Source organism: Adiantum capillus-veneris, chromosome 21, assembly GCF_014529385.1.
Source record: "Adiantum capillus-veneris isolate H3 chromosome 21, ASM1452938v2, whole genome shotgun sequence".
Classification (NCBI taxonomy): domain Eukaryota; kingdom Viridiplantae; phylum Streptophyta; class Polypodiopsida; order Polypodiales; family Pteridaceae; genus Adiantum; species Adiantum capillus-veneris.
This window is the reverse complement of record NC_140951.1, coordinates 129,830,229-129,850,012: the sequence shown is the minus strand read 5'-3', so window position 1 is coordinate 129,850,012 and position 19,784 is coordinate 129,830,229. Positions and strand designations below refer to the sequence as shown.

Genomic DNA, 19,784 nt, shown 5'->3' with positions numbered 1-19,784 from the left:
CCCCCAGACCGCAGCCTACGTCGTTTGGAGGTGCTGAAAGTAACCATTGCTCAGACTTCTTAATACTCCTCCCGCATAACCATCCAAGTCCAGGCCGGGAGTAACAACAACAATATTTTTCAAGCACTCGATACTCCCCCGCAAATAACCACAAGGGTCCGGGCCATGAGTATGTGCAAGCATTCTCAAACATCATTTCTCAGTACTCCATCCGGGAGTAAATCACCAATCATTGCAACCAATATTTAAAACCAAAGAACAATTTAAATCGGCACCAAGACAAGTGCAAAACAGATACCATACATTTCAAACAAATTTTGTAACAAACTGATGACGTGGCAGTTTTCGAAAATTGCGCTGGCTGATGACGTGGTAGACTGTACAAATTTCCGTAAATTATGCTCGCAGCTTTTGGCATTGCTTTTTGGACCAAAAGCTTTTGAGTTTGAAAGCTTTTCATGTAAACTGCTTTTTAGGCCAAGGGCCTTTAAATATGAGGCTAGGGCTCATTCTTTGGCATGCTTCCTGGAGAAGGTGCAGAGTCTGGAGTACCGGCTTATATTGAGTTGATGCAATATAAAGAAATACCAAAAGGGGCGCCAAAGTTTGGGGCCAATACTCTCTGGGGTGGAATTCCGCCACTCCGTGTCGCGTGTCGTCTCTCTCTTTTTCAGTTCAATTGTTATTGAAGTGCTAAAAGTCTATTCAATCTGTTCTTTTCTATTGGCACATGGTGCCCGTCTTGTGACAAATTTTCAAACAATACTTTCTCAAACAGAGTTCAAAAGTATCTAACTATAAAACAACTAAAGAGTTCATTCAGGGTTTTGTTGAAGAGTTCATTCAAGGTTTTGTTTGGACAACCTAACTGAGGACGTATAACCGGCCCGTACAACGTAGAGGGCGGTACTATTTCAATTACCTGTTAACTTTACACAGAGCACTGAGAAGGGAAGAGAACACAGTTGCGTCCAATGACTAGAATGCCACTGCGCACACGAGACCGACACCCTGTAGGCCCCAAAGACTGGCGCCCCTTTCGGTATTTCTTTATTCAAATTAAGGTAGACGATCCGACCACTTAGCACAAGCTTTCACAAAGCTGTCCAAACCTGGCGAGGGCTGAAAACGCAGGTTTTCGACCGGATTTCGACAGCATAACGACGCAAAAACCCCTGTAGGTCAAAAACACCTGTCTAGGACGGATTCCCTCGATATCTGGAAGCTTTCTTGTGAGCTGTCACAGAAATTCAGCGGGCTGTAATTCTCTGTTTTTCACTGCCGGGAGCCCAAAAGCCTGTACACGCATCCCAAGGCTCTCACGAGGCTCCCCCGATGTTCCCTTGCAGTTTAGGTGCGAAACCCTAAACCTGCAGAAAAACACAGCAGGCTGTAATTCCCTGTTTCGGATCGTTTTTAGCGGAGCGAACACGCCTACGCGTGTCCCAAGGGCTCCCGCACGCAATGGGACAGTTCCCCTGTGAATTGGACGAGTTTTCACGCGAGAAAACTCTCCAAACTCGCAATCTTTCGTGATGGAACTGTGCGTACCTGTGGGGGATTAGCAATTAGCTAATCCGGTTCCTGTTCAGAAGGCTCTTGCCTTGGCAAACGCGCATAAGCCCCCAGAACTGTACATAGGTCAAATGAGAAGCCCACTAGTGGGGCATAACATACTGTACGTAGGGGAGAAAGAGAGCAGTATGTAGCGTGCGGGGCATCACTCCCGTCACCATACTGTGCATAGAGGGCAAGGTAAGCATTCCATAGCTTCTGTACCTGCTACAATCCACCTGAGGCTGAGAATGGCGTCCCCTTTGTTGATATGCAGCTCATTTTTGCCTCCCAGAGTGGCAGAATCGCTCACAGGCTAACACGTCGCCCAGTTTCCGAGTTTGGGCTTTCCCTGCTAAAAATATCTCAACTAGTGCGTCAGTTGATTTGGCAGCAGAGCAATAAAATGTTCCCCTTGTCATTCCAGAGCTAATGACGCGAACACATTTTCCGATCAAAAATAGCAGTTCCCTAAATTTTAGGAGATGCTTCCATGGCATCCCTATCGGTCTCCTGACCATCATTGAAGACTACCATTTGACCAACATCTACAATGTGGGTTAATTTATTGGCCCCTTTCAACTTATAAAGTTGCAGTGACTTGACGAGTGGCCCAAATTCCAGTTTGGCGCACACGAGCTTCCATACTCATCAGAATTCAGTGCTAAACTGGCCCGGGCAGTCCCTGTCTGACCGACCTAGATCCCCGATGTGAGAAACCCATTTGGCTGCAGCCATTTCACACTGGCCATGCAATGTCCACTTGCACCTTTTCAAGGGTTTTGGGACAAACAAGTAAAAATAAAATAAATATATCTAATACTTATTTACGGAAGGCAACAGGAAAAATACACCTCCTGCTGACACACCCCACCCTTGAAATACTGCAAGCGACCTCGCTTGCATGCCAATAATACATGCAGATATCTCCTGATATCACATATATTCTATGATGGGAATCCAAGATATACATGCTTCCGGAAATGTAGCGTTGGACGATTAAACAATCCCACCAACCTGGCTACGACACATATATCAAGCATAGAAGTCTTCTAGTGTACTCTTGAGCACAAACTTCTCTAGCTAAATTCTGTATGGAAAGAGTAGATACAATTGCTTAACTACTCTCTTGAGCATCATGAACCATGCTCTTGCCTTGCTCCAAAAAGGCTGCATCAAGTCGCTGTGGGTTCCATTTGAAAGGCTTCAAGATACAATTGCAATAGCTGAGGTGAATCAAGCAATTCAGACTCTTCCATCCATTTGGCATCTAATGATGGATAGTTCTTGAACTTCACCAAATAGCGTCTTGCAACTTTTCCTCTAACCTTTCTTTCTTTATGTGCCAATATCTGTTCAGGAACAAGGATTTCATCCAATTCTTCCACTTCGGGTTGTTCCTCATCAAGCATATTCTCTGGCACATCACCAACAAAGGGCCTTAGAAGGCTGACATGAAAAGCATTATGTATTTTCCAGCCTTCTGGTAGCTTTAACCTGTAAGCTACATCGCTGATCTTTTCTGAAATCTGAAAAGGACCATAATATCGCATATTGAGCTTAGGAAACAAGCGTTCCTTGCCTTTCCTTTTCCTTAACCTAGCCTTTTCAAAGCGCAAAAGTACCCAATCACCAAGTGAAAATACAAGTTCACGACGGTGACGATCAGCAGCTTTCTTTTGCTTAGCCTGAGTCTTCTCAAGAGCAATCTTTATCTTCCTGTATGTTTCATCCATATCTTGCACATACTTGTCTGCCTCAAATATCTTATCCTTAGTCTGCAAAATGGGCGGGACTTTCTTCCCTCCTTCCACTATCTCAAATGGTGCCTTACCTGTTGACGTATGCACAGTGTTATTGTAAGCATATTCAACCAATGGAAGATGGTGTTCCCAAGTTGCCTTGTGCTCTGACACATAACATTTGAGCAGGTCCAGGACAGTAGAATTTGCCTCTTCTAACTGTCCATCAATTTGCGGATGAAACGAAGAAGAGAACTTGAGCTAGTGCCCATGTTCTCAAACAATGCCTTCCAGAAAAGACACGTCATACGTGGATCTCTGTCACTGACAATTGACTGAGGCATCCCATGATATTGCTCATGAATATCTTGACCATGTGTTCTGGCTTTATCTTCTTCCTAACAGGAATGAAATGGGCCTGCTTACTGAACCTACAAATGATAGTCCAAATCCCATCATTTCTTGTTTGCGTCCTTGGAAGATCAAAGATAAAGTCCATTGCTATACTTTCCCATGGCCTATCAGGGATCGGCAATGGCTGCAACAATCCCGGTTGCTTTTGTCTGTCAAATTTGACTTTTTGGCATACTAAGCATGATCTTACAAATGTGTCAACATCTTGACGCAAAGCTGGCCAATAGAAGAATGCCTCAACCCCTTTCACTATCGCATCAATTCCACGATGCCCAGCATAAGGTGGAGCATGACTTTCCATCAAAATCTTTGGCCGTAACTGTTTAGTAACGCATAACTTTCCATGCATCATGAGAAAGTCATTCTTAAGCATATAGTGCTCATGATGTTGCCCATCAACAAGCTGGTCATAGATCCTTGCAAAATCTGAATCTTCAGCATATTGTGTCTTCATTTCGTCTAGTTCACAATGGTACGGAATTGACACTGCTGAAATTTGGGGCTTTCGTGACAACGCATCAGCCACCACGTTCTTTTTCCCTTGCACATGCACAATCTGAAAATGGAACATTGACAAGATGTTTGCCCATCGCATGTGCTTCTCAGACAACTTCGTCTGTGTAAGAAAATATCGCAAGGTTTGATGATCCGTTTGGACAACAAAATCAGCCCCTAGCAAATAGTGTTTCCAACTAGTGAGAGCATGAATTACTGCCAGCAATTCTTTCTCATAGACTTGCAAGTTCCTTTCAGTCTTCAAAAGAATTCTGCTCTCATATGCGACTACTCGGCCATTCTGCATTAGAACTGCACCAAGACTATGGCCACACGCATCACATTGAACCACAAAAGGTTTAGAAAGATCTGGCAAAATAATTACCGGATCTGAAGTCACCTTCTCTTTCAAGTGTTTGAACGCTAAAATTTCCTTGGCTGTCCACTTGAAAGTAACTCCTTTTCCTTGCAATGCATGGAGTGGAGAAGCAATCTCAGCAAAATTTCGGATGAACCTCCTGTAATAGGAACATAAGCCTAGAAAGCTTCGAATGTCATGTACGGACTTCAAGTCTGGCCATGACCTAATTGCTTCCACTTTAGCGGGATCCATGCGTACCCCATCCTTTGAAACAATGTGCCCAAGGAAGTGAATCTCTTGCAAAAAGAATTCACTCTTCTTCGCATTAATGAGTAGCCTGTTCTTACGTAACTCATTGAAAACTGCAGTCAAGTGATCCCTATGCTCCTCTTCAGACTTTGAGTAGACAATCATGTCATCAAAGAAGGTACCCACGAAGTTTCTATGTGGTCTAAAAATTCTGTCCATCATTCTATTAAATGTGGCAGGAGCATTTGTGAGACCAAATGGCATGACAAGAAACTCATAGAGACCAAATGTTGTCCTGAACGCAGTCTTATGGACATCTTCTGGTCTAATGCGTATCTGATGATACCCGCTCTTTAGGTCTATTCTTGTAAACAATGACGCTCCCTCAAGCCGATCAAGAATGTCATCTATCCTCGGTATGGGGAACCTGTTCTTGATGGTATTCTTATTCAAGGCGCGATAGTCAATGCACATGCGCCATGAACCATCCTTCTTCTGCACTAAGAGTACAGGCGAACAAAAAGGGGATGAACTGGGCTGAATCAGCCCCTTCTCTAAAAGCTCGTTGACCTGACCCATAATCTCTTTCTACTGGGCTGCACTAACCCTGTATGGTGGTCTATTCGGTGGACTAGAACCTGGCACAAGATCTATAGTATGATCCTCAGGTCTCTCAGGAGGTAACTCCCCTGGCAAAGAGTCCGAAAAACAATCACTGAAACCACTCAAAAAAGTTGACCTGTCTTTATCTAAGGTAGACAAATTAGATACAACTTGAGGTACTTCTTTTGCAAAGATCAAGTACGCAGAAAGATGATTCTTTATTACAGATGAAATAGCAAAAGCAGAAACAACTGGAACAGACTCGCCTTTAAGCTTTACATCAAGGACATGAGTCTTTCCTCTATGTACAAGGGTAATCTTTTTGTTGTAAGTATTCACCATAGCATGCAACCTGTAACACCATGGGATACCCAATAACACATCATAGCCCTCAAGCGGCATAATATGAAATTCTTCCGCATACACATAGCTCTGAATGTGCAGACGAAGCTTTCCCTGAATGGGAGTAACAGGCTCTGAATGTCCTGGGCATGCCAAACCTGCTTCGCCTGTCATACCCATCTCCTCTGCACGAATGCCCAACTTTGATGCCAATTCTGGTGATATGAAATTTGTACGGGCTCCTGGATCAAAGAAAACCAGCATTGTCTGGTCTCTAACTTTGCCCCAAGCTCTGCACAGCTCCGTGGCATCTGTGTTTGGCTGATCTCCAACCAAATCTGGAACAAGTCCTGCACTCAGCTTTGGCTTCTTCCCTTTATGGTCTGACTTGTCATCCTTATCCTGTGACTTCTTCTGTGGGCACTCATTTGCAAAGTGTCCTTCCTGTTCACAAATGTAGCATTTCTTGGCCTCCCTAAGAGCTTTCCTTTCTTGAAAGGTTTTGCCATAAAAATGCCTTTTTTGTCCTTGTCCTCGTTCCGAAGAAGATTTAGATTGCTTCTTGAACGTATCAGCTTCTTCAGTGGAGGGCTTCTTTGTGGGAGGCTCAGAAGGCTTTGCTGCAACATTGCCCTTGGCTGAAAACTGTTTGCCCTGGGACCCTTTCTTGTGGCTATTAAATCCATCGGAATCTCCCTTCGACAGATTGCTGGCCACTCTTGCATTCTCTATCAACTGAAACATATTCATGACAGTAGTCTTTGTGCAGTAGTCCCTAATTTTCTTGGGCAATCCGCAATAGTACTTCTCAATCTGTTCTGACAAAGGCACAAACCTGTAAGAGGTGACTGGCAATAGTGCGGCCCAAAACCGTTTATTGTACTCTTCTAGATCCGCACACTGTTTAGCATTCAACTCGTGCCATTCCGTCATTACATCCACTTCAAAAGTGTTTGTCAACCATGCAGGCGCAAAAAGTTGTTTGAATTGGACCCACGTTGTTGGGGCTTGACCCTGGTTCAACAATGCGGTCCACCATTGGAGCGCATTCCCTTTCAAGAAAGTGGCAGCCTTGCGTATCTTTGAAGATTCCGTGAAGTTTCCTCCAACATAAGCTGCATCGAACTGCTGTATGAAGGTCAAAGCCTTCAATTGGTCCTCAGTTCCTCTGAAAGTTTCAAACTTCACTCCCTGCCCACCTTCCTTGTAATCCTTAGGCTGACTCAAAGGAGCCACATTATCATAAACAGGTGCCTATAGCAGTGGTGCTCCATGAGTGTTCATTCCAGCACTCGCATCAACTGTTTTCCCTGTCATATCTGCATTTTGTACGTATGGCTGCGAAAAACCAGCCATACCAAATTGTGTTCCAGGCACTCGAAACTGGCAGTAGGCACCCTGAAAACCTGGTTGGACACCCATGTTCGCGTACATAGGGTTACCCATGCCTGTTTGCATTGTCCCGAACACATTCCCTAGCATATAACCTGTGGAAGGTCCAGCCATAGCTTGAAACACTGAACCACCTCCAAAATAACCAGGATAAGTATTAGGTAATGGAAGGGTCTGACGCATAGCCTATTCATTGCTCCCTTGACCATTCACAAACGGTTCCTGTCCAGCTAAAGCAAGTTGCTTTGGATCATTGGACACCGCTAGTTGCTCAACCACATGGGCTTTCCCTCGAGCATCATGAGTCCTCTGCGTATTGGAAATCTCCTTTTCCTGCAACGGCTCAATCATGCCTTGTGTAGGAGGCTGAAAACCCTGTGTCGGAGCCTGTAAGAATTCCTGCATCCTTGGGTTGTTAGCCAACTGCTAAAACATGTCCATGCAACAACACAGTTGAGTTCTAAACAACCTGTCCTCTTCTTCAAGAGTTGAAGGAATTTTCTCTGTGCCATGTGAGGAAGATCCCTCTTCAGGTACTTGGTCTCTCTTCTCTGCCATATCGACAAGCTCTGTGTTGCTTTCACCCACAACAATCCACGCTGCACTTTTTGAAGAAAAAGTGACTATCCCGTCGATGGAACCATATAACCGGCCCGTACAACGTAGAGGGCGGTACTATTTCAATTACCTGTTAACTTTACACAGAGCACTGAGAAGGGAAGAGAACACAGTTGCGTCCAGCGACTAGAATGTCACTGCACACACGAGACCGACACCCTGTAGGCCCCAAAGACTGGCGCCCCTTTCGGTATTTCTTTATTCAAATTAAGGTAGACGATCCGACCACTTAGCACAAGCTTTCACAAAGCTGTCCAAACCTGGCGAGGGCTGAAAACGCAGGTTTTCGACCGGATTTCGACAGCATAACGACGCAAAAACCCCTGTAGGTCAAAAACACCTGTCTAGGACGGATTCCCTCGATATCTGGAAGCTTTCTGGTGAGCTGTCACAGAAATTCAGCGGGCTGTAATTCTCTGTTTTTCACTGCCGGGAGCCCAAAAGCCTGTACACGCATCCCAAGGCTCTCACGAGGCTCCCCCGATGTTCCCTTGCAGTTTAGGTGCGAAACCCTAAACCTGCAGAAAAACACAGCAGGCTGTAATTCCCTGTTTCGGATCGTTTTTAGCGGAGCGAACACGCCTACGCGTGTCCCAAGGGCTCCCGCACGCAATGGGACAGTTCCCCTGTGAATTGGACGAGTTTTCACGCGAGAAAACTCTCCAAACTCGCAATCTTTCGTGATGGAACTGTGCGTACCTGTGGGGGATTAGCAATTAGCTAATCCGGTTCCTGTTCAGAAGGCTCTTGCCTTGGCAAACGCGCATAAGCCCCCAGAACTATACATAGGTCAAATGAGAAGCCCACTAGTGGGGCATAACATACTGTACGTAGGGGAGAAAGAGAGCAGTATGTAGCGTGCGGGGCATCACTCCCGTCACCATACTGTGCATAGAGGGCAAGGTAAGCATTCCATAGCTTCTGTACCTGCTACAATCCACCTGAGGCTGAGAATGGCGTCCCCTTTGTTGATATGCAGCTCATTTTTGCCTCCCAGAGTGGCAGAATCGCTCACAGGCTAACACGTCGCCCAGTTTCCGAGTTTGGGCTTTCCCTGCTAAAAATATCTCAACTAGTGCGTCAGTTGATTTGGCAGCAGAGCAATAAAATGTTCCCCTTGTCATTCCAGAGCTAATGACGCGAACACATTTTCCGATCAAAAATAGCAGTTCCCTAAATTTTAGGAGATGCTTCCATGGCATCCCTATCGGTCTCCTGACCATCATTGAAGACTACCATTTGACCAACATCTACAATGTGGGTTAATTTATTGGCCCCTTTCAACTTATAAAGTTGCAGTGACTTGACGAGTGGCCCAAATTCCAGTTTGGCGCACACGAGCTTCCATACTCATCAGAATTCAGTGCTAAACTGGCCCGGGCAGTCCCTGTCTGACCGACCTAGATCCCCGATGTGAGAAACCCATTTGGCTGCAGCCATTTCACACTGGCCATGCAATGTCCACTTGCACCTTTTCAAGGGTTTTGGGACAAACAAGTAAAAATAAAATAAATATATCTAATACTTATTTACGGAAGGCAACAGGAAAAATACACCTCCTGGTGACAGGACAACTGGCTTGCCCTTCTGCATCGCAGTGATGGTTCGCTTCCAAGCCTGTAGAGTCGCATCATTCTAGTCATGCCAAGGCATGCCCAAGAGACGGTCGCAATTGCCCAACTCATAATGTGGAAATCGGCTTTTCCATGATAATCTTGGATAGTCACTGGAAGAGCACCAATGAGCGGTACCACTTTCTGAGTTTGCCCCGTGGCTAGCTCGGCTTCAATTTCTCCACCCTCTGCATCATAATCAAAGTGCATCTGCTTCAAGAAATTTAGATGGATGAAGTTCTGTGTAGCTCCGGGTCAATGAAAATAAGGGCTTTAAAGCTATTGACTTTGTCGTATGCTCGGCACAATTCATTTGTACTCTCAAGGTGTATGCCATAGATATCAAGGACTAGTCCAATAGACGGTCTAACTCTCTCCGCTGGAGGTGGCGTTGGGGTTCTGTCGACCATTGGTGCGGGCGTCGACTCCGCTGGTCTATCAGTGCGATGGGGACAACTAGAATGGTTATGCCATGTTTGAAAGCATCCAAAGCATCAGCCTTCTTGTAGTAAGGTGTCTTGTTGTTGAGACGCCAAACGTGTCACGTGACACATCCAACCCTATGTGTCCGTGAACAAGCTACACCATAACAGGGTTTCCGTCAAGTTCAGTCAGTCTAGATTAGAAGTGATCTGGCACTTTTTGTGAGTCTATTCGTAGACCGTGCATGCCCAATCACTTAGTATAGATGCATATCCTCTGGTTGCACACAGCATGATCATCAGTATTCCCATCAGAATCCATTTGAATCAGTTAGGGGATTTTTCGAGTGCATTTAGTCTATTTTCCCTATTTTTGACATTTTTCACTTATTAATTTAAGTGACTTTCCAACAAAAGTAGGTAGGGCAATTTGGGTAAGAAAATATATAAGCAAACCAAAGTTAGCACTAAATGGCAGAAGAGGCAATAGGAGCTCCACCGCTCAACAAGCACCTTCTCAGCAAGAACCATCAAGAACCCCCCAGCCTTGGCGATTTTTCCATCAACCACCAGCCCTAGCGTTTTTCTCATCGCTAGCACATCCCTTGCCTTGGCGTTTTCAGCATTGGCTTGGCCGCAACATTCCCTTGCACCTAGCGTTTCCAGATCAGCCCAAAATGCAGCACTCCCATCAGCGTTTTTCAGCCCAAAACGCAGCAGACCAAATCAGCGTTTTTCAGCATTAAAACGCAGCAGCAAGCCAGCGTTTTCGTCAGGCAATTTCAGTGTTTTCAGCAGCATAAAAACAGCCTCGAAATCAGCGTTTCAACTCGCAGCAGATTTTCAGCAGATAGCGTTTTTGGACAGCCATCACAAGCTTGCAGATTTCAGCACTTAGGTCATTGTCGCCATCCCCGTTGTCGTCACCAACTTAGCCCCAAGTTGCATCAGTTTCCATGCATCATCATTGTACCACTTTGTGCAATCAATAGTAGACCACTCTCGCCGACGAGAGTGGGGCCTTCGGAGGAGGGTTTTACAACGTCTCTGGTGTCGTATTCCTCTTCTCTCTCTATCTCTCAGTCTCATACACTTGCACGCACAGTGTCCATTCACTTTGTTTGTGATCATAGCATTCTCTCATTAAGAACGGAAGGCTCTCCCTTCCATAAGAACAAAAGGAACCTTGAGCACAATTCGGAGCACTCATCTTGAGCAAAGCGCAAACATTCATTCCGCTGCACCTTACAAAACGAGGCCTTTGCGGTTGATTTTCTCGAGACTCTTGAGAATTTGTTGGTTGTTGCCGAGAGTTGTGGGTAGTGGCTGGAGGTTCTTCTGGGGTAAACTCTAGCTGTCCCTTCATCAATTTGTAGCCGACCGCGGCATGGTCCATAAGCTCTTGGATAGTGGAGACTTACTTGGAGAGAATATTCCTGCAATGGTGATGGTAGTCCAATGGTGTATCGCTCGCATTGGGCCTCCAAGGGAACGAACCTAAAGAAGGACACAGGAAGGTACACGTCGAGAAACCTTTGGTTATAGTCGTAATGGTTTCGGTGGCAAGCATTTTCAAGTTGCCCCACTCTGCCAAAATCCGGACTTCAAAGAGAGAAGTCATGTAACTGCGTGCAAAGACTGTCTTGAAAGCTTGCCAGGTCCTTGGAGCAACGGTTGTGTCGCAATTGAACTCCACCACTGCATAGCATTATCTTTAAGAAATCTTGTTGCTCGAAAAATCTTGAATTCTTCTGTAAAGTTCCCCAGAGCATAGATGTAATCGAATTGTTGTAGGAACTGCAATGCTTTCTTCCTATCTTTCACCCTAGAAAAAGTAAAAAAACTGACTATCATGCCGCCATCCTTAAAATCATTCGGTTGGTTAGTCGCGTATCTCGGGTACGGATAATAAGGGTATCCATATGGACTCCAACCGTTGTAGCCTGGTGGCGGTGGTGGTAGGGGAGGTGGGGGCAACGGCGGTGGCTAAGGCGGTTACACAGGGTCAGGGTCATGGTCATGGTCATGGTCATGGTCATGGTCAGATGGTTGACCATATTCCCAAAGACTCCCCCGATCGGAACACACGGCGAGGAAGGTTGCCGGTTGGAAGCTCTCATACTTTCTGGTGCTAGAGGCGAGGTACCACCTAGGGCATCAGAGAGGGTAACATGTAATTCAAAAACTGTTGAAAACTTTGAAGCATCAAAAGATTCTGGTGAGGATGCCGCGAAAGAATGTCGCGTAGCTCGTCGAGGAGAGAATTGCAAGTATTCTGTTGAATCCATGAACACCGTGTCTTGGGTTCTTTATGGCTTATGCCCTGTAGGACAGAGCGGTGAAGACGAGAGCACGCCCGATGCACGATGAAGGGTAGGAGTGGCTAATAAGTCCGGGTCGGGGCACGAAGATTCTTCAAATAAAATTCCAATAGACTTTGGAAGTGTCGGTTTACTATGTCTGCTCTTTGGTGGGACCGAGTACGCATTGTCGTGGGGATGGTCATGGGCATGGTTTGCTTGATTGAAATGTGGAAAGAAAGGATATGAATTTGATAGTAACAAGATTTAGTAGATCAAGAGATCCGTAGAAAGGTATGCGCGGTTTCGATGTGATTGGTAAATACGTTACAATGATCCTAATTTGTATATGAGACCCTCGACACAAATGTGATTGATTGGTGACTCCTGTCTTTGTAAAAGTGCTAGATTAGTGGAGTCTGGCGCATGAGTACATAGAGTCAGTGTCTCTGAAGAAAGTTTTTGTCCTTTGGCTGTTTTTGCAGGCATAATCGAGGGCAATTACAATACTTTCAAGAAGGAAGGGGAAATGTCACAAAGTGATGACATGGAGTGCCCAACTAGAAGAGAAATGGCCAAGTGGACAAGAGGAACTGAAGTCAGAAGAATGGAACCCCAAAAATATGGCCGAAGGGCCTAAAATTAAAAGGGGTTAGGGATTTTAATTAGTCCTAACCCTACCCAACTTGTGGCGCACCCCTGAAACCCTAGATGTCAAAAGCTTGAACTCTAGATTGCAGTTCCATAAATTGCACCGACATGTTGACGTGGTAGGCTTTACGAAATTCCGGGTCTTACACTGCCAGTGATGACATGGCAGACTATACGGATTTCTGTGTTTTGCACTAGTTTCGGGCAGCTTTACGTAAGCTTTTGTGAGCAAAAGCTTTTGGGGTGCAGTGCTTTTGGATCAAGTGCTTTTGGGGCTCTGATTTTGGACATCCATTGTACTCCTTGGGGTCACTCACTAGGGAGGATCTGGACACAGTCTCTCAGAGAGAGTTGGACCCTCTAGAGTTGTACTTTGTGAACATAATAATAAAGAAAAGGGCGCCACACTCTCAAGTCTCATGTTTTTGCAATTTCTGTTTGTGTTGCTATTGATTTTGTTTGGAGTGTCCAAGCATGTAACAGCATCTAAACCAGAAACTGCAAAAAGAAATCTGCCCCAAGCACCTCTCTCACGTGGCACAATAAGTGACAGAAATCTATGACGCTCTACCATGTACCAACGTACCATGGTCATGTACACAACGTCGTCAACAGGCATGCACAAAAATGCATACACTGCTGCTAGAATACTGGCTGAGAGAGAGAGAGAGAGAGAGAGAGATCCACGAGAAGGGACCCGCGGGCCAGGGGGGGGGGGGGGGGGGGGGGGATATTTAGTGACCCTTGCTAGCTTCTCAGCCCACAATGTGGCCTATGACCTAGGAGCACTCCTTAGAGGAGAAAAAAAAAGGCACAAACTACATGAGAAGGCATCCTAGCCCACCGTCAACACACAAGTGGCCAACTACATTAGCTTAGCAGGCCTCGCAGATACATCTACCTCACTCTCGGCCAGGCACAACCACAAAACAGCACGCACAACCTAACATCTCCTTGGAAATACCAGAGCCATCGCCACACATGTGATGAAACTCAAACACTCATTCAAACTATTCCAAAAGCAATCTCTGCATCAATCATTCAAGCTGTATATGTCCAAAAAGTCAGTGAATTCTTTTCAAGATCAGCTGTCATCATATGAGTAACTGCATGTAGACTTCCCCAATCAAATATGAAATGCCTCGCACATGAGCCACCATAAAGTTACACGAGTGAAGCCATTCATGATTTTCACTCGGTTGAGGAGAAAATAGTACAGATTATGAAACAAAATCCTCAAACATCTTCCAAGAGCATGCGTGCAGACTTTGTTTTACGTAAAGCAAGTGCATCATATCAGCCAAGCACGGAAGCAGAGTCTCTCTCTCTCTCTCTCTCTCTCTCTCTCTCTCTCTCTCTCTCTCTCTCTCTCTCTCTCTCTCTGTGTGTGTGTGTGTGTGTGTGTCGTAACTGTGGAAGAGCATACCTCCCTGCTGCGAAAAGGAGAGATCCCAAGGCGATGAACTGGAGAGAAAGCCGTGCCAGCAATGGAGCCCATGGTAGAGGGCTGGTAATAAGAAATGTACATCGCAGCAGACCATTGACGTCCCCTCTTTACACACCAAATACGTTAGGATGGGCGGCACTCGTAATAAATAATGTTAAGCATGTGTTCCCACTGTTTGCCTTATAGAAAACAAATTGAGAAGCATTAAAATTTGCAAAAGAGAGATTGAATATAGAGACCTTAATAATCGAAATCTATATAGCAAAAGGCTATTGTTTCTTGTTGCTATTTTAGAGAAGCTCAAACCACATGACCACCCTAGAGCAAGAAGCATATCCATGTGATCTCGATAAATTGCAATCATTGTAGCCACCTTCAATATAGATGTTCTTCTACATTATTTCTTATAAAAATTTAGAGCTTGTATTAAATGATTGACTCCACTACTAGTTGCAACATTCTTGTCCTATATGTTTTGGTAGAAACTAGACTTTTACTAGTGTAAATTTTACATGCAAGCCTTTAGATTCACTACAAATGAAGGAGAGTAAAAAGGTGTTGGAGCTCTATTCTTAAGCTTTCCATGGGCATAGTAATATGGATGAATCATGGAGAGAAAATGCTATTCATGTGCGATGTCTCTACTACTCCACGAGAGAGAGAGAGAGAGAGAGAGAGAGAGAGAGAGAGAGAGAGAGAGAGAGAGAGAGAGAGAGAGAGAGAGAGAGAGAGAGAGAGAGAGGGGGGGGGGGGGGGGGGGGGGGACATATGTATTATCATGCTCAAAGTTCCTACAGGACATATGGGACCAAATGAAACATGTTGCGAGCTCTATGTTGAGATGATCAATGACTATCAATGCTTGAACACTGTGGATATGAGTGTGGCACTTGAGAGTCCACAAAGCAGCTGGGAGTAGAGAAGAACCAAGGTGAAGAGGTGGCAACAGGCAGAGTGGGTTTGCAATCTAGTTGCATTCTAACTTATGGATTTTGTTGGACTATTGAGTGTGTGTGTGTGTGTGTGTGTGTGTGTGTGTGTGTGTGTGTGTGAGAGAGAGAGAGAGAGAGAGAGAGAAACAAGATCAATATACAACATAAGATGGTTGACTCTTGGCTCCATTTTCCAAACGTAAAAGTTAGAATGCTATGCATGATAGTTTTTAAAAATACATATAGTCAATTACACTATTTTCATTGTGCTTTCTACATGTAAAGCAATCAAAATCATGCCTATAATGATGCACATATGTTCCAAAATGACTAGACTCTATTTAATCTATGGAAGCTTAGTCTACAAAGACATCTTCTATTCTTCTTGAGCAATATAACATGTCCACATATTGTGTGCCAAGTTGAAAGGTTCTTGTGTGTGCATTTTTGTCACCAAAGATAATAACGCCATCTTTTTTCTTGAAATGCACAATGTTCTCATCTAAATTTACAATGGTTGGTCTCAATCTATGCAAGCATAAAAGTTAGAATCCCATATAACAAGTGGCCACAAAAGTAGGCAGGCCATTCAATGCACTTATGTTTAACCATGTGTATTGTTTGTGCTTATTATATTTGATAATGGAGACAAAGTTGTGTGGCCAGTGTAGTACAGCGTTGCACCAACCGACTAAATATGTCAATCCAACAAACAAGGAAGTTAACCCTAACTTAGAGTGCACAAACTATATATGCACACCACTACACTGGTGGTCTCAAGAGATGCATGGTTATTGTATTGCAAGCTTGACTTACCTACCATTAGACCTACTCAAATGGAACTCTATGCCGACCCTTTCCTACTTGTTCAATGCCCAAATGATCAAATGCTTCACAACAAATGATGCATGTATTCCTTGCATTCACCAAGGAGGCAATGTGTGTGCATACGTGATCAAACAAGCATGCTACTATTCAATGCCTACTCTAACACGCAATTTAGAGCACAATTATTTAATCAAATAGACTCTATTTAATCTATGGAAGCTTAGTCTACAAAGACATCTTCTTTCTTCTTGAGCAATATAACATGTCCACGTATTGTGTGCCAAGTTGAAAGGTTCTTGTGTGTGCATTTTGTCACCCAAGATAAGAACGCCATCGTTTTTCTTGAAATGCACAATATCCTCTTCTAAATTTACAATGGTTGGTCTCAATCTACGCAAGCATAAAACTTAGAATCCCATATAACAAGTGGCCACAAAAGTAGGCATGTCATTCGATGCACTTACTTTTAACCATGTGTATTGTTTGTGCTTATTATATTTGATAATGGAGACAAAGTTGTGTGGCCAGTGTAGTACAGCGTTGCACCAACCGACTAAATATGTCAATCCAACAAACAAGGAAGTTAACCCTAACTTAGAGTGCACAAACTATATATGCACACCACTACACTGGCGGTCTCAAGAGATGCATGGTGGTTGTATTGCAAGCTTGACTATACCTACCATTAGACCTACTCAAATGGAGGTCTATGCCGACCTTTCCTACTTGTGCAATGCCCAAATGACCAAATGCTTCACAACAAATGATGCATGTATTCCTTGCGTTCACCAAGGAGGCAATGTGTGCGCATACGTGATCAAACAAGCGTGCTACCTATTCAATGCCTACTGTAACGGGACTGTAACGTGCAATTTAGAGCACAATTATTTAATCAAATAGCATCACCAAAAAGATTAGGCATTCAAATACACAGGCAAGCTTGATACACTTGCAATAAGAAAAAAGAGAGGGGAGCATTAGTTCTATACAAAATGCTCAGCCATCATGCATAAGGGAGCACGTGGGAGTAAAAGCATACATAGACTAGCTCTATGAAGTGGATATGGAATCTATGGAACTCCTAGGTGTTCTCAAAGCCACCAAGCTTGATGTGACTAACTCTTCGACTTTGGAACCCCCAAAATGAGCTAAAAGTGACCATTTAACATATTGAGCTACCAAATTATAGTCCTCGCATCAAGTCTTTAAGCTTTGTGAGAGTCACATAATTATTGAGAAAATTACTAGGCTTTTTGATCAACTTTTGAGGCTGTCTATACCAAAAAATTGGGTTCTACAAATCCAAAATTACATGGGGATTTAATATATGGGGTGAAATAGTTATAACTACATTAGGCTTGCAAACAAAATGATGAAAATTGATGGCCTTCCTTGGACCGTCATTGTCCCTCTTAGTCCATTTCTTTCATCATCAATATTTTTTGCACCTTTGGCATACCCTCGTGCATACATTTCCTGTGTGCACATACTGTCATACAAACCCCCCCTATTGAGTTGCCCACTGTCCTTGGATGAAAATAGGATGTGGTGATAGAAGATCTTGTCCTTTGCATCTTCAAGCTCGTCATCATGCTATCTTAAAATCTATTGTAGGCTTTGGTTCTTATTGAGGTAATGGAATAGATCGACCTTTGGAGTTGTTGATAGCTTTAGTCTAGTCAACGTCTTCTCCTATCGTGGTGTTTGAAGTTTGGAAGCTATTGTCATGGGTTTTGGAGGGTGCTTTGCAGGTTTATCTAGCCTTGCCATGTGGGCCCCCTTCTCAAAGGCACCCTTTGGTCCTCTTGCTGAGGTTTTGGCCTAGCTTTTTCTATGTCTCCTTGCTCAATTCATTGCATTTGAGTTTGTATCTTGTTGAGAATTTGTCTAGGGACTTGAGCAGGAGGTGCAATCTCCATTTCAAGTGATACCAAACCTTCTTCAATTCTAGGTAAATCAGAACTCTTCTAAGGCTTGCCTTAGAGCTTTGAGGCGATGCATTGGCTTTAAATCCCTACTAAAAGAGCATGAATGCCAAAGTTTTGTAAAAATCATGTATGGACCATCTCTTCTATGGCTAGGAGTTAGTGGCCAGGGAAAGGTTCAATGCAGGTGAAGTGACCTTGAACAATTTTCTCTTGAAAAAAATCATTTGGCTCCTAGGCCATGCCATGCTCTGCTATCGTTAATTAGTACATCAATGGATTCATGAGTACGAATTGTGTGCCTTCCTCAATCATGTGTGTCAGCACCTGTAGGAGATTCATCATTGATTGCACCGCAAATTCAAGGGTTGCACTATACATTCTCATCATATCTTGTGTAGCTTCGAAAAATGACTCTTTTATAAGCATCTTGTTGGATGGGCAGGAGTGTAATTTTGGTAAGTCTTCTACTAGAGGTAATTTCCTCCGTAAACCCTTATATCTTCCCAAGTGTGGTGTCGAGGAGTTGGATAGTATGTGGGGTCCACCTTCTCTTCTTGTGAGTACTCATAATAGATTGTTTAGAAGTCAAGGAATCCCCACAACATTCCATTCTCCACTTTGGTTGCCCATCTTGAAATTTCTTTGTGAACATTTTTGTTGGGTCATCTACTAGTTCAAAGCCACCTCTTGTGGGCATGCGTGCTCCATCTCCTAGTCTTCCCATTCCTTGTTGATCTTCATTCTAAGTATGTCCATGGGTAAGTATAGAACATCATCTTCAAGTTGGTAGATCCATAGGTAGTTCATTGTGTTCACACTAGCTTTGCTACCTCCACCACCCGTCTCTTTTGAGCTGTTAAGAGGGATTCAAGTGCTGTTTTGACAAACTTCCATTGTTGTTAATGCTCCTTTAAACATCCAACTCTTGGATTTAACTCTTTCTTTTCTTGTCTAGCTTGTGCCATTTCTTGTTGCTCCATTGTGAGGGCTTGGGTGGTGGTATTGGTTCGGATGGTCATTTGTTTTTTCATTACTAAGAGGGTAAATTAATGTAAAATACTAAAGGGCTATGTAAACAGTCTATCTACACCCCATAACATACATACATACATACATATATATATATATATATATATATATATATATATATATATATATATATATATATATATAGATAGATAGATATTCCTAAGTAGAGTATTTGTAATCATTAAAAAGGGACAAGTAGTAAGCATGAAGTGTAAGTGTTGAATCAAATGGGTGATGCCTATTGTGACTCTATTTGGTGGTTTTAAATGTTTGGAAGACACCATGACTCTATTTTCTACAAAGTCCTTCCACTACAACAAGCTCAAAAATGTGTGCATTGTAGTGGAGGTACTTCAATGGTGGGCCATGAATCTGTCTACATATCTCAACCTCAAGGAGAGAGCTGAAAGAGCTATATTTTTTCTCAAATTGGGTGAGTGCTAAATGATCAATCGTCAAGGGCTAGAGCATGTCACTTTGACACTCATGGATAGGGCACAATGTGAGGAAGAAATGGAGCACATTGAGGACAATCATCAAAGAAATGAAAGAAATATTATTTTAGCGTGCATTTAAAAAAGAACATTTGGTCCCAAGCAATATGGCCCTCTCACACAAGGGCCATGATATCCTAGATGACATTTCACATGTACAAGCATCCAGGACATTGTCTCTCAACAAAGGAATGTTCAATAAACTTGAGGTGTCTGGCATAATGATGTTTGAAAATCAAACAGACATATTCGGGACTTTAAAACTCTAAAATATATATTAGGAAGTAAACATGAGCAAACACTTTATTCCCTTGCTTATACAATTGCCATCCTAAGATGCTAGTGAATGCTTTAAGGGGAAGAAACTTGA

At 43.6% G+C, this 19,784-nt stretch overlaps 1 protein-coding gene across 1 annotated transcript in view; it reads right to left on the bottom strand.

Annotated features, from left to right (window-relative positions):
- LOC147431726 (cell division topological specificity factor homolog, chloroplastic-like) overlaps positions 1 to 14,337 on the bottom strand; it is a 30,489-nt gene extending 16,152 nt beyond the window's left edge. Inside the window, exon 1 of the mRNA XM_086494233.1 lies at positions 14,183 to 14,337. Within this exon, the coding sequence (XP_086350359.1) occupies positions 14,183 to 14,284 (102 nt within the window). The 5' untranslated portion in view covers positions 14,285 to 14,337. The remainder of the gene's footprint in view (positions 1 to 14,182) is intronic.
- Positions 14,338 to 19,784: the final 5,447 nt, after the last annotated feature.